This window comes from Cariama cristata, unplaced genomic scaffold, assembly GCF_000690535.1.
Source record: "Cariama cristata isolate BGI_N322 unplaced genomic scaffold, ASM69053v1 scaffold8851, whole genome shotgun sequence".
Classification (NCBI taxonomy): domain Eukaryota; kingdom Metazoa; phylum Chordata; class Aves; order Cariamiformes; family Cariamidae; genus Cariama; species Cariama cristata.
This window is the reverse complement of record NW_009597510.1, coordinates 5,672-20,723: the sequence shown is the minus strand read 5'-3', so window position 1 is coordinate 20,723 and position 15,052 is coordinate 5,672. Positions and strand designations below refer to the sequence as shown.

Below are 15,052 nucleotides of genomic sequence, written 5' to 3'. Positions count from 1 at the left end.
CCAGCCCCGTTTGCTGCTGGCTGTGTTGCTGTAGTGGGAAAGCTGTGTTTCTTCTCAGTTTGGGGTTTTCTTTGTTTTTCCTGAGGGATGTTTTTTTTCTTTAGTATAAGCTCACAATCCTAGTGGTACTGTCTAGTAACCTGCTTTCTGATGTAAATATAGTTAGGGAAACCATCTTTCTCCCTCTCTCTGTTTTTTAATCATTGTCTAATTTTAACCAAATTTGACAGCGGAGTAGAGATCTGAGGCATAAATTTTGTGGTAACTTTTATGTTGGAGAGGAGAAAAGCATCAAATCTGTGGCATAGCCTTGCCTACTGTTAGATAACAGGCATCTGTGCAGGAGAGAGGGGAGAACATAAATGCTTCATCTGTGGGACGTTCAACTTTCACCTCATTAAGCATCAGACAGCCGAAGTATGATGCTGTTTCTTGAAAGTTCATCTGTTCAGTCTTCCTGGAGCTCTTTGTTTTATGTTAAGCTAGGAGAATTTCTTTAGTAGGGATTATTTCAGCTGTATTAACTCAATGTGGAATGTACTATTTTCCTTAAATTCCAAATTCTTTAAATGCTGAGATCTGTGTTCCCATCTAGGCTTGTAGATGGCTAATAATATAGACCAGATAATGAACCACAGGGAAAACCCTAACCCTGGCTTTCCCTTTCAACCTAAAGTGGTGCTCATGACATCCAGTGGACATGCCTTGAAGGATGGTGTCTAGCAAAGAGCATATTACCCTATGTCATGCCGTTTGGAGACCTGTGATCTCGATGTTGCACAGTCTTGGCATTCACATGTTTGAATTTTGGATTTGAGCATTGTATGTAAAATTAAATGCACAGATTTGAGCTAGAGCTGGCTTTGGTCCTCTTCATGTCAGGATATAAACCTCTTAAACAGGTAGCACTGTAACTGTCAGGATTAACATCATCTGATTTCTGATGCAATTATCTCACTGATTGTAGGATCTGACTGAAGCTTTTCTCATAGTTGGTATTTTTATAAGCTTCTTTGAACAGACCATCTGCTGTCAAGTAAGTCTGGTCTCCTACTGTAGCTTCAGGTGAGCTGTCTCCTGCTTGTCGATTATTTCTATGGAATTTATATGTGCTTTTTTCTTTTGAGGGGAGGAAAAAACAAAACCCAACTTTCTCCTGTATTTAAAATGTAGTTGAAATTTTTTAACAGATTCAGCAGTTCTTGATGATAGCATATAATCAATATGGGAGGATTTGGGGTTTTTTTCCACCAAAGAAGTTTCATATAGCACGCAAGAGAATTTGATTTTAAAGTCATGCAGCTGAAGAACTCTTTTTATAAAGTTACATGTGTTATAAGGCACGGTTTGGAGAATGTCTGTGGTTTCGGTTGCTTTGTGCACCAACTTGAACCTTATTTCAGAACAGGTAGATGGGGAAGAGAGGAGCAAAGGGAGGACAGTAATGATTTGAGAGCCTCTGACTTAGAAACAGAAGGCTCGATATGTTGAGATCAGATGTCTTGGGAGTTGTTTGTTATGCTGTCGCTTTTTCATCTGTTTTGAGCTGGGAATTGGCTTGTACTTGATGAATGGCGTTCAACATCACCTGTCTCTTCTCATCAGCGACTGAAATACTGCCTAGCTTGCTCCTGTATTTAGTGTTTCCACAGAGTTCAACTGCTTGCTAATGTGAGTGTAGCCAGTAGAATTAACCACTTGGATGTTGTGAATAGTAAGTGAAAAACAAATTTTAAATAAACTTTTAAATTGAATTTCATACTCTACAGTCTCTCTTGAATGATGTATTTAGGTCATAGCTGCTTTATATAGCTGCTACATCTTTCTTGCACCTTATTTTAACTAAAATTGTCCTCTTTGTTAACTGGTAAGCTTGCAGTGTCTTTTCTGGTGGTGTAATGTCTCCCGTTCTTGTGTAGTTCCAAAGAGTTAAAATTTTTTTATCTTGATTTTTCATGTTTAAAAAATGTGTTGTTTTTTTTTTTTTTCAGTTTTGTTAACCACCGTGGCCCTTGTAAATAGTCCAGTTTTCAATAAACTGGTCTTTAGGAACTCTTGTTTTCATACCAGTGGAAGGGCAGGTCTTACTGGTGGCTGAATTTGAACATATGGGACTTGGCCAAACATTTCTCTTTGGGAGCGTAGGACTGCAAAGTGTTAGCAGATTTTTGAAGGTGAAAGGTGTTTTAAATACCTTTTTTCTATAAACTCTTTGGTACCAGTAAGAGAGACAGAACTCTTTCTGAGGATCTGATTAACCTTTTGTAAGTCAGGCACTGCAAGAAATACAACTCAGCAGAGAGACCAGAAGTTTTCCTTGCATGACATAATGATTAACCCCTCTCTTGCTAGAAAGTAACAGTCATCAATCTTGGTTTTTCTGTGTTTGTAAATGACCAGAAATAATTTTGGAAGTTAAAAAAAAAATAATAAAAGAACCCCTTTTGTATTGGCTAATGTTAATGCCATTCTGCTTTTTTTTTTTCTGCCTATTTGTACATTGTGAGAATACCTCAAAATTAGCACAGCTGCTTCAGTAAGTGTCTCAGGTTTTGAAAATATAGCTGCTAGGATGTGCTGTGAGTATTCAAAGCGATAACCTATGAAACCAAGAGAATTCATTCAGTTTTTAAGAATTACCTTCCCTGCCTTTTCCCTGTCCTATCCTTAGATGAGGGAACAATGTGTTTCTGGGCTAAGGCTTGTTGTGTGTTTTTGGTTTTGTTTTTTTTTTAGCGAGTGGGTGGTTCCGTGGGTAAACATAATATCCTTTCACCTCTGGGTACCTGAACTCTTACATCAGTCTTCAGCCACAAGTCAAATGAGCCTGGTGACCTCGTTCCAGGTCCTAGCAGACATCTGTCCACATCACCAGCCCATCGAGGCTGGCAGAGCCGGGGGCTGGCAGCCCGGCCTCGGGCAGTGTCCAGCGCTGGAACAGCGAGGGTTGCAGGTGCGTTGGCAGAATCGCCGTGCCGAAGCTTGTGCGCTGCCTGCCTCCACAATGCCTGGCTCTACTTCTTGCAACCAGCTTGGAGTCTTACTTTTTTAACTCCGGTCAGATGAAAAGTTAAAAGGAAAAACGAAACTGCACTTGTCTTTAGCTTCATCTGTAACTTTTATGGCAGGTGTAGATATTTGGAGGACTGCGTAGTATGTATGGCTGGCTTTTTTTTGCTGCTGGATTTGCTGCAAGCTGTTTATACTCTGTTATTTTTGCAGTCAGATCTTTAAGCATTGCTTGAGGCTTCTTGGTGCAGCTCAGCGCATGCAAAATAAGAATTCTTGTTTCCCAGTGTAAAGTCACCTCTAGGATGGCATGAAAGTCAATTTTCCACATGCTCGGAGAAACGGTTGTGTTACCAGCTTTACACAATGACTTATATCTGGCAAGAACTTGCAAAATAGTCTCTCTGGCTGATTGTCAAAAATTACATCATATTGGAGTAAACTGCTTTTAAATCAAACATCCATTATTCATGTATATTAACTGCTTTTTAAATTATTTTTTTTTACTGGCTGTTTTGTGTATGATTTACTCTTTTTCTTTCTCTCTGGCTGTCTGTCTGTCTCCCTCAGCTGCTCCTTTTAAATCTTAGCTCATCTTTAGATTTATGGAGCCAGAACACTTATCTCTGTGTACAAGTATCAATATGCTGACCTTGCATTTGTTAATAGTCAAATTTTGTTGTTGTTGTTGCAGTGTTATGCGCCATATTTACAGTAGGCAATTCAATACATTTGCACTGGGAAACTGTGCCCCTGAGGCTTGTAAACTTTGAAAATACTCTTTTTCCACATCCCTCTAGAAATAAAATTCGAACTTGCAGCAGTGTGTACCATATGTTGTACTTAATTTGATGACTTCTGCCGCAAATGCATATGAAATAACCTTATGGCATTTATAGATACCCTTTGAATTGAATGGTTTTGACCTGAGCAAAAACCAGATCCCTTTTTACTCATGGTGGACTTGAAATTTCATGACCCTTTCTTTTGTTGGCAATATTTGTGTGTGTTCAGGCAATGTTTTTTTCTACTTGGCAGAGGGATGGGCAGAAGGAAAGGGAGAGAAACATAATCTGAAAATAAATGCAAATTCTGTTTCCAATATTGCTGCTTGTTCCTCTGCCTGTTTGAGCAACTCAGGTTTTTTAATTTTGATCCTCTGTCTCTAAAATGACAGTTAGAAACCTCTATCTTAGCCAATTCTTTCTGAGAAAGTGATTCTTTAATGTGTCCTAGGTGTTCTTCAGTAAGGAAGAGGATGTAGGTTTTGAGTGTGGTTTTACAGTATACTTTTTGCTAATATTTATGATCCTCTGCTCAATATTTCATCTAAATAAGTACTAAATATACTCTATATACAGAGTGCTTTGCCCAGTTCTGAGAGACAGCTCAGTTTTTACTAGCCATGCGATGTCGTAACTTTTGAGAAGAAGCAGAAATGCGATGGCAGAGGGAAACTAGCTGTTTCACAAAGCAGTTGTGTGCTGGCTTCCAGCCAGGACAGTGGGTTGAACACCACAGCCCTTGTTGAAAGTACCACAGGCTCTTTGATAACAAGTGCTTGGGGATTTGTTGTTTTAATGTTCCATCCAAAAAAGACATCTCCAACAACACAGGATCCCAAAACACCTGCTGGGGTATTGGACACGCATGGAAGAGTTCCATCAACAGCATTTCCTTCAGTTCCTTGGTTTGTCTTGGAAGTATCTCAACCAGAGTACATCGACCACGCTTGACCTCACTTAGCTGCAAGAGGTAACAAAGCTCACCGCTTAGCTGTTCTGGCTACAGAGACTTTAATTCTTTGTGAATTAATTTACTCTTCTTTCTTGAGCTCTTGGACAGCATTTAAAGAAAGTTCCTTGTCCCCACTGCTCTGCAGTTCCGTGAAGTGCAGTAACTTTTCCTTTCTTCCTCTGCCTGGTCTCGTGAATTTGCCAGCTTCCTGGTGCATCTGTCTGAAAACAGTGGCCACAGGTTGAGATTTGCCCAGCTCTCACAGTAAAGAGGGAAATTAGTCTAATGCATTGCCTTAACAAAAGAGAGAGTATGAGCATGAATAATTAATACCGCTAGTCTGTGGCAATCGGATAAAATGAAGTCCCATTTGCTCAGCCTTATTAAAAGAGAGAGAGAGAGAGGGAGAGATGGTAAAGGTCGTTAAGGGACTTGTAACATGGAAAGAATCGCCTCTGAGATGGATAATGTGTTTTCTAATCTCTGTGGTCTTTAACTAAACATAATGGTAAAGGTACTCTGGCTATTTCTGGCTTGTTGAATTATTAAGCATTCTGGGAGATTGCTTGGCTCTTATCCAATAACTTCGACTTTTTCATTTGAAAAATGTTAATAGGTAACACTTTTTATTTTGTGCGTTAGATCCTGATACATCTGCACAGAGTATTTAATGCTTTTCCTCCCTTGTGTCCCCGAAGTCCCCGTGGGGGAAGGGGTGCTCGTTAGTGTGTTATCCCAGGGTACTTCATTTCACACCCACATGCTCTTGGTTCACTTACCTTCAGTTCGGTACCTATTAGGTCACTGGTCTTGGGTGTCCATTATAGGATTATAAATATCTTTAAAAGGGTAATCCCTTTGCAGTGTGCATTATAGGATTATAAACCTCCTAAAGATCTTATGCTTTATCTGCCCTTTAACATACAAGCCCTTATTTCAAGTCCCTATTGACCAGGTATTTTCATTCTCTCCTTGGCCTTTGTAAAGAAAATCCTTGTTGCCCTGGGATATTGTGGGAGAGCTCATCAGAAGTGTTCTAGCAACTTCAAAATTGTCATCACCATACTTTTAAAACCCCTCTCTGCAAGAAATTATTATTCAGACTTAAAAAAGGATTCTGATTCTTTTTGTTTCTTTACCTGTCAGTTTGTCAGGATAAGGTTTTGAAATTCATTTGCAGACCATAAAATCGCTCAAGACAGAAGTTGAATTTAAAGATAGGTAAAACCTGGATACTGAAAACCACAAAGAGAATCTTTCTTCCAATGAGAGGGTTAATTGGCTAAAAATACACGTGTGCATTATAAAATGTAAAAAAAAAAAAAAACCAAACAAAAAAACAAAAAAAAAACCCAACAACAACCCAGCATTCTTTAAAAGAATCAGACTGACATGAGAAGAGAAGGAGTTTGGAGGGGGTAAGAGAAGATAAGACAAAAGCTTTTCTTCCAGTTTTGTGGATCTGAACCTTTCTTTTTTTACAGATTCTCTTTCTTAGATGCAAAACACTTTAAATTGGTGGCCATCTACATGTTAAGTGAGGAGAAATAAATAATTTTTCAGCTGGTGCCATGTACAGGAGGATTGTCACAGGTCTAAAATTGAGACTGCAAGCAGGAGAATATGTAATATGTGCTCCGATGTAAAATGGGGAATCTTTAAATGCTATTTCATTATAGTCTTTCGTGGCCATAACTGAGTTTTCAAGTATGTATCATATGTTTATAGGATAGATGGGAGCTATGGTCATTTAGATAAATTAATAGTTTATGGATGTTCACTTTAAGTATTAGCCCCAGGGGACTTTTGAGAAAGCAGCATTTGGCCCTCTCTCCTCCGGAGTTTGAGCGTACAGCTGGGAAAGGCTGGTTCAGAGGCTCAACTGGGAGCTCGAATACATTGCTGTTGACCCAATTGTTTATTGTTCGTAAGTTGAATTCAGCAGTTTATTGACTTTGTCTTTTGTTCAAAACTTTCCACGGAGAAATTTGGTTGCCAGGCATAGATATTAATTTCCGTTGCACTGAAAACTGTGTGCAAAGGGCGTTTGCCAGAGTGTCATTATCTCTGGGTTTGGTTAGTGAGCCGTTGGAAGCTGTGCTGCAAGTGTAAATTGGTCTTTACCTTGAAGACCAGCATTTTCATGCAGTTTGTATCAACTTTTTCATAGGTACAGATGTTTAAATTTGTGTTTTAGCAACTTTCATGCCCTAAGTCTTCCTTGCTTTACAGAGCTTGGGTAAAATTGCTTTGGTTTTGGGGACCTTGAGGATGAAAAATTACGTGCTAAAGACTGGTATTTGAGGCAGATAGCTTCACAAAGACAAGGCCGGGAAAGAGAACTAGTTGGGAGATTATAAATATTACAAGCAACTGAGGAAGTCAGGTATGAATGTGTTGGTTCTAGTAGGGAGCTGATAATATGTCTGAATAAAACCATGCCTGCTCTTTAGTTGGGAGAAATGGCAGGTGGAGGAAACCTGCAGATTCTCTGCCTGCCTTTGCAATATTCCTAGAGATTTTTAAAGCTTCACTTTTGTTGCCTAGAGGCATCCATCACAAAATGATCCTCTTCAGCTCCCTTAATTCGACCTTTTTAGATGCTTACTAAAATTGTACAGATAGGGAGTAAAAGACCAGGCAGCATCACTATCGCTGTTCTGGCAAATGTTGAAATAATACGTACAGGGAGTGTGGTATTTATTAAGCTGCCTGTGGATATAATCAGAAAGGTAGAAGTTAAGAATATTGATGTGACATTGACATAGCCATGCTGATGTTGCCATGGAAGCCATATTTTTTTTTGACGTTTTAACTACCGTTACGCTTTTCACGGTCATAGGTTTCTTTTAAATTAAAGGAGCATCACCATGAAATTTAATGATGTTTATGAAGTTACGTAGGACCAGGTACTGTGTGGAGCTCCAGTGGGCTTTGACCAGTACATTTTTCTGTTTCTAAAAATACTTGCTCTCCTAAATTGAAAGGCCCAAATAGATAAATCTCATCTGGCCCCACAGGAAGGACCGTGAACGTGATTAAACTGATGGCTGCGGAAAGAGGAGGAGGGTGAACAGACGGGAGACAACTCATACCTCTCTTCCAGTCTCTGGTCGAATCATCTTGGATGGTGCTTAAAATCAGAGTTGTTTTTATTCCTTTCCCATCTGAACTGCCACTTCAGATGTAATATTTCTCTTAGTCTGTTTCTGCCGCATGATTTGTACAAAAGCTATCAGCAGGGCCTGTCAGCGCTGAGTCGGAGTTCAGTTCTGCTCTTCAATTTTTGCTGTATTTGATTGAATCTTTCTTGCACAGTCCATCTGTCTAAACTTTCTAAATGTTGATTTTGTTTACTTTTACTACTCTTTCAAATATTAAAATCGATGAAGAAACTATTTGCTTTTCCATGTAAGCCTTAAAGATTTGACCTGGAGAAAATCTGTATGGCTTGCTTTGCCTGCCTGAGAGCTGTACCTATCTGGTGCTGGTTGTCAAGAGCCTTGCATCCCTGCCTCTTGATGGATTCTCTTGTGAAACTTGATTTCCTTATTTCTGAGGGTGTTGTTGCCCTTCTTAATAGGGATAGATCTGTATCTTGGTTATGTATTAGCGTATTGAGAAACGAGTCCTGCAGACTGTCTCTGATGGTAATAACTCCACTCCACTTTATCCTGCAGCAAAAGGTAGTAGTTGTGCTCGTGCTACATTTAGCCAGTGTTTGTTCTCTTTCTGCCAGATTCTTCTTTACAATCTGGAAACAAGTCAGTGTCTGAAGAAGATGGGCAACTCGATAGGTGACTTTACGTGTGTCAACCTCCAGAACAGTCCTCCAAACATGCTTGTTACAGGCAATAAAGACAGAAGGTAGGTACTACCAAGAGCTGTAACCCATCTCAAATTAGCTTGCTTCCTGTCCTGCTGTCCTACATCTGGACCTGCTAGAATTTGTTTCTCCTCTAATGTTTCAAACGCAGCCTGCGTGAACTTCAGGAACAAAATATTAGGTAATAGTTGGATGTGGCTGCCAGTTTGCTTTGTTTCAGAAAGCTCCATGGGAAGACTTTCTTTTTAAGCCATTTGGTGGACGCAGTTGGTGTACAGCCCAGCGAGACCACTTGGAATATCTTCCACTTCCCCACCACCACCCGCAAAATTAGTTTGGCATTTAAAAGCTCACTTTCTGATATTAAAAAAAATAACCTAAGGGATGAATCATGTAGGATGAGATGGGTCCGTCTGCCAAATGATGTCAAGAGTGTATTTCGGAACACTGTGATGTCCCTCAGGTGACAAAAAAAAGAGACTTTCATATGAACAGATTCCAGCTTCTATTTAGCTGATTAGCAGCTTTCTCTTTAACTCCTTGGCTTGGGGAGTAGGATTTTCCCAGCACAATATCTGGTGCCAGGAATGGACGCGCTGGGAACAGTCAGTGCAAAAGGATTAAAGTGCTTAAAAAGACCCTTTGAGTCCAATTTTTAGATTTTCTTTTTTTGGCTAGTTATTTGTGGGGTCTGATCCAGTGCACCAAAGGAGATGTGGGATGGCGAGGAGCCAGTCTCTAATGGCTCCCCGTTCCTTCCCTCCTCCTTTCTGCGCTGGGCATAGGGCTGCAGGTGGTGGTCTGGTGTGGTGGTGGGTATCAGATTGTAAGGCGGATACGTCCCTTTGCCAAATCCCAGACCTCTGTCCCGCCAGTGCAGCAGCTTGCAAAAATGATTATTTTGTCAAAGCTTTTTTTTTTTCCCTGCTCAGTGAATAGGCAGTGCAAGCAAACCTCACACTTTCTCAGCAAAGAGGATAAAGGAAGTATCTGAAGTTTGACACGTGTAATTGAATCCTTGGAAGTTTTATTCCTCTGAAAGCAGATAATTGATTTTCCAAAGCACCCCAGTAAAACTACCTCCAATTTGATCTCTTGCACAATGATGGGAGAGTAGATGAAGTTGATATCCCTTAAGTGAGATTGAAATTTACTCCTTTTATAGTAGAGTAAATGTCCGTGCCCTTTCCCTTCCAGAAAGCTTTTCAGTTTTTCAGGTCAGGCATTGACTGAGTTCAAGGGATCAGCCACCACTAAAATAGCAAGAAGTTAGGAATTGGTGGTTCAGCAAATAAGTTTGGCGTCCAGGAGGCAAGACCGTGTGTGTCTCAGAAGCCGGTTCCTCCTGTGGTGCAGCATGAAGGGCATTAATAGGTGCTCGGCATCCGTCAGTGGAATGTGACTTGAACCTCCGTAGCCCTGTGACGGAGCAAGTGCACTAAACAGGGACCTTGCCATGGGAGTTCAAACTGCTGATGGCCAGTGGGAAAATTTACTACTTGAATTAAATACAGTAAGTTCACAATTTTACTCGTAGATGCTATTCTTTTATTCAAAGCCGTCATTTTGAAAAGTCACACTTGTGAAATGTTTTTGGTAGGACCTATAAAATCTCTCTTTCCATCAAAAAATACTCCTGAAGCATTGCTGATTTATTTGATTACTTAGCTGTGCTTCACACTGGCAAGAGATCTGATAACAGAGAGTGTGTGCTGTTGCCCTGCACAGCAGCACCCTTTTTCTTGGTGGAACCTAGACAGTGAATAGCATTGGAAAGAAAACGTATGGCAAGCCCGGTCAGTGTACACCGTCGCTGAAAGGTGTGGATCAAAACATGCATTCCATGCTCTCCTAAAGGCAAGTGAGCTTACTTCTAAGATAGGAGAGTCAAAGCCTGGTCATGAGGACAGCTTCCTTACGGCTGCCTTCAACTTGGATGAATCTGATGTGCTCCCACTGAGCCCAGCTGTTGAGGCAGGAGATGGCAGGCCATGCCAGGTCTGCATTAGAGCATCACATTAGAGTTGCAAAATGCTTTTCCTTTTTTTTTTTTTTTTTTAAAGCACATCTAAACAACTGAAGTGTGCCTCTGATTCTTCCAAGGGTGTGCCAGAATGGACACCTGCCTGAAACCTGGGCCCTTGCTAATGAAATAACCAGGACACAATCAGATCTTCATTTCCAACTGTGCTTACCAAACAGAAGCGGCTTTGATTGCCGTGCAGAACGCATGCAGTAAGACAGGCGCTGGGTGTGAACGCTTCCAAAATACCCCATCCTTACCCAAAGCACAGCTCTAATATGTAGCCAAAGCTTCTCTCTGCTGGAGTTGGAGAAAGCAAGAAGTGCTCTTCACCATCAGCAACTGTTGTGATGGGGTTTTCCTAAGGGTGACTGCAGAGCCACACAAAGCGTGCTCCTTACTCCGTTCCAGCATGTTTTTCTACATGTCAGATGGATGTTGCTCTGTTGGAGTTTTGGACTGTTCTGTTGCCTTTTATTTCAGTTGCTGAAATGTGTTATTTGTGAAATCATATGATGCAATCTCCGTTTGAGAAAAGAAAAGGGAAGACTTGCCACACCATTAGGATCATAGCAGGGGTATGGAATAAAGTATAGTTAATGTGTTGGAACAAACGTGTTTTGGCCTTTTCTGGAATTAATGCGTACCTGATGGTTTCATTCTTGATAGCCATCAGCTGGGAGGAACTTTCTCTGGCTTCTTTTCAGATCTGAGATCAGTATTTCCCCTTTACCTCTGTTTTCACTTGCCTTTTTTTTTTTTTTCTTTTATTCACTTATGTACTTTGTTTTAATCTTGATATATAAGGATCGGAAAACATACTGCTTTGTGATATGTGCTGAGTTTAAAACTTAAGACCATTAAGTTTAACAGATTTTATGAACTTGTTGCAGGGGCTGAAATCCTAAGCTCTTTTTCTACCTTTCTGCTTCTAGCCGAGTCTTTGATACGTTCCTCTTCAAAATGCCTTGTCTGAGTGTTCACTAATTTCTGAAAACCAGAAGTTCCTAAAAGCTGCCTGCAGTTAGTAGTTGCATTTTTGAAATTGGAGGAGATATTTGCTGGGTGCTTGTGGATAACTTTGTTTCAATATTGATTAACTCAAGCGTGTAAACCTGTAATTCCCTTGACATGTCTTTTGAATTGCCATACGTTTAGTCTGTTCCTAAATCTTTGTAATAGTAGTCTTTTCCTTGATCCTCATGATAGTATTACCCCTTGGCCATAGTGGTCGTGGGTTAGGTACCAAGGGGTAGGATGTGTTAGCAGTGTGCCCAAAACACGGTGCTTTGTTCCTCGCAGCATTGCTGGCATTTTGGGAGGCACAGATAGAGGTGCTTTCTCCAAATTTTGCTCACATTTTATATCACCTGGGACTTGTACAGAGACAGAGAGGTCCTGTATGGTGGGAGAAGTCTGCCTCAAAAAATCTGTGATAATAGAAGTCTGAGTGAAAATTCAGTGGTGGTAAGTGTCAACCGTATTGGATTTCTGGCCCTGTCGTGGCCGTGGGACTGCTGCTGTCCTAGGCAGTATTTTCGTAACCCCAAAAGTACTTGTGCTCTCAGATCCACAGCTGCAAATCCACAGCTGTTTTTATATCTTTTCTTTATTTGCTTTTGTTTAGGGTCAGGGTATTTGATCTCCGCAAAAGCGAGTCTTTGTGCTCCCTCTATGCCCACCAGTTAGGAGTGTCTGCGGTCCAGATGGATGACTGGAAGATCGTCAGTGGAGGAGAAGAGGGCTTGGTCTGTGTGTGGGACCAACGGATGGGCACCAAACTCTGGGAAATGCATGCCAGGTAATTTTGTCTGCGTGGGGTCCTATTGCAAGGGTGTTTATCGGGTCTGGCTGACAGGAGGAATGTGGGGATGGGGTGATCCAGGACCAAAATGATAACATGCCCATGTCTAAAACTTCTGAGGGTTCTGTTTAGTTTTCACGTGGTTTGGGAACAGATTGCCTCCCCACCTGGAGTCCTGTGCGTGTTTCTGTGTGTGCCCTTTAGCTGTCATAGGCTTTTTACTCATTAGTTAAAGAGTGCTTCAGTTGCCGCAAGGGATCGTGGAAATTGTTTCCCTTGGATTTTCCATGAAGTTCAGTTAGTGTCTTCTCCCTGCCCCATGCCCAACCAGTATTTCCTTTATCAAACCTTGGATTTAAAATGCTGGATTCCTGGCTGTTGTCTTCAGAGTGATTGGTTCTGGCTATCTCTATCCGCTATATCCTTACACAATATCTGTGTTTCTGTTCACCTCATTCACGCGTTCCCTCAGCGGGTAACAATCAAAGCCAGGGTGGTATCTAAACTCATTTAAATATTCAAATCCCAGTTTGTACTGAAAGCACAAGTAGTACAGTACTGAAAGTACGAGGAGAGGTCAGTACCCTGGAGCTGACAGAAGACTGTTAGTTGCTACAGCCGAATTACGATTTCCTGATCAAGGCACAATGCCCCAGGTAGTTAGCTTTGTCTGAATAAGTACCTCAAGGATTTAGCCCCTTGCAAGTCTGAGTGATACCCTTAATAAAATGCACAGAGAAATCCTGATTTATTTTTTTTAACACCTTTTCCCCAAAGAGGAGCTAGATGAGATATTTACAGTCAAAGAAGTTCAAGTTGAGTTGTCACAGATTAATAGCAGGTATCTCCTTCTCTTTTGACCCTGTGAATTATAAAGCCCGTTGTGATGTGGCTGATGCATTAAGGACAATATTGCATTGATTATCTCTTGGAGCAGCACTAATGAGCATGCCAAGAAGGAGGGCAAGCAGTACAGATCTGAACTTTGGGGATGTACTAGAAGTGAAACCATTAGGTTAAACGTTTAAAATACTGCTTAATCTATATAGGAATCAGAAAGGATCACTTCAGTCAAAAAGCCCTTCACAGATAAGAAGGCGTGTGTGTTATCCATGCCTACAGCCCAGTGTCTTGAGTGGAAAGCAAGGGCAGAAGCTAAGGGAGATGACAGGAGACACGTTAGGGTCGTGGAGGTGAGCCATCTTAATCTGAGAAGATAAGTTACTCCTACTTGAACAGTAAATGCTGTTAGAATGGTTCAGGGTTAGTTTATTCACCAGTGAAAGGAAAAGGAAAGAAGACCAGACCTCTCAGCTTGTGCCATATAGTGCATTTCTAAATCAGCCATAGCTCAGTGCCTGGGGGTGTGGGAGTCCTGGGTGTCCCAGTCCTTCGTTTTGGGAAGCATCCTGCTCTTCCCAGGAGTGTGCTGCTGCAGTCCTTAAAGCGTCAGAGCAAGCAGGCAGCCCGGAGGATCCCTTGCAGGCTGTGTGCTGCCAAGTGTCTGAAATGTTTTCTGGCCCCAACGTGTGTTCAGTAAGAGCCCACTAGATGGGGATGGGCGCTGTGTTTGTCTGCTCAGGGCAGGAGGAGAAGAGCCGGAGGGGCAGCTTCCCAGCCTCTGGCCACAGAAAGGGCGCTGACTTAAATGAATTCTTGTTTAATCCAGAGCGATTCCTTTACTGCACTTGGATTTCAGGAGTCTAATGCAGGTGGCATCTCACCCAGTGCCGTGGGTTGTTTTTCAGACATCCAGTCCGCCACGTATGGTTTAATTCTCATAGCCTCATCACTGCAAACATCCCTGATGAGAAAACTCCCCGAGGCGCCAGCATCACGGACAATGACCTTACCGCACACCGCAAGTGAGTAAACCGGCTCTGAAGGGTAGGATTTTTGGCACTGCAAAGATCTGCTTTATTACATATTTTAAAATGGCACGCTAAGCACTCGAGTCATGATCCAGAGCAGTACTAGAGAAGGTATAGCATCTAAAAAATAAAATTTAAAAAGTTAAGGCTTTCAAAACCATTGATGAATTGGCTCTTTATTTACTTCTGAGCACAAAAAAAAACGCATTTCTTTTTCAGCAGGGGAATGTAAAGACCATTGAAGCCAGACAGGGAATGCAGCCGTTTCCTTGCTCTAAATATTAGTAATGATACCTCCTCCTAAAGGAAAACCACTGGTATTTAAACTCCAGGTTTTGATATTTGCATCTCAGGTGGTTGCTAGCATGTTTAATTGAACTATCAAACTACAATGTACTTATTTTCCCCCTTCCTGAATAGATTAGAAATGTTTCGGCAGATGACAATCATGTCTCTGCAGTGCTCAAGTGAAAGATTCACCGCTCATTTCCAGGGCTTGGTGGGCTCCCTGGAAGGAGGCAGGAGGGAGTTTTCTCTGGTAAAACTGCACAGACAGCCCTAGAGCAGAAGGGATGGGGTTTTATATTCAGTTTCTGAAGCATCAAATTTTGATCCTTTATGGCAATCTGTAACTTTGTTCATTTCCCCTGTTGAAATACATAATTCAGGTAAAATGGTGTGTTCTGGTTGTGTTTTATACAGGCATCGAGGAATCATTTATGCCTACGAGTTCTCAGTGGACCAGTTGGCTGTAGAAAGCGTCCTTCCTATTTGCCGCTCTT

General features: G+C 41.4%; 1 protein-coding gene across 1 annotated transcript in view; it reads left to right on the top strand.

Annotated features, from left to right (window-relative positions):
* The window catches only part of FBXW8 (F-box and WD repeat domain containing 8), a gene marked incomplete at its 5' end in the record, with an annotated part of 48,373 nt that overhangs the window by 33,231 nt on the left and 90 nt on the right, over nucleotides 1-15,052 (top strand). Inside the window, 4 exon segments of the mRNA XM_009708913.1 lie at nucleotides 8,486-8,613; nucleotides 12,223-12,396; nucleotides 14,148-14,264; nucleotides 14,973-15,052. The exon segment at nucleotides 14,973-15,052 is cut by the window's right edge and continues 20 nt beyond it. Coding sequence (XP_009707215.1) covers nucleotides 8,486-8,613; nucleotides 12,223-12,396; nucleotides 14,148-14,264; nucleotides 14,973-15,052 — 499 coding nt within the window.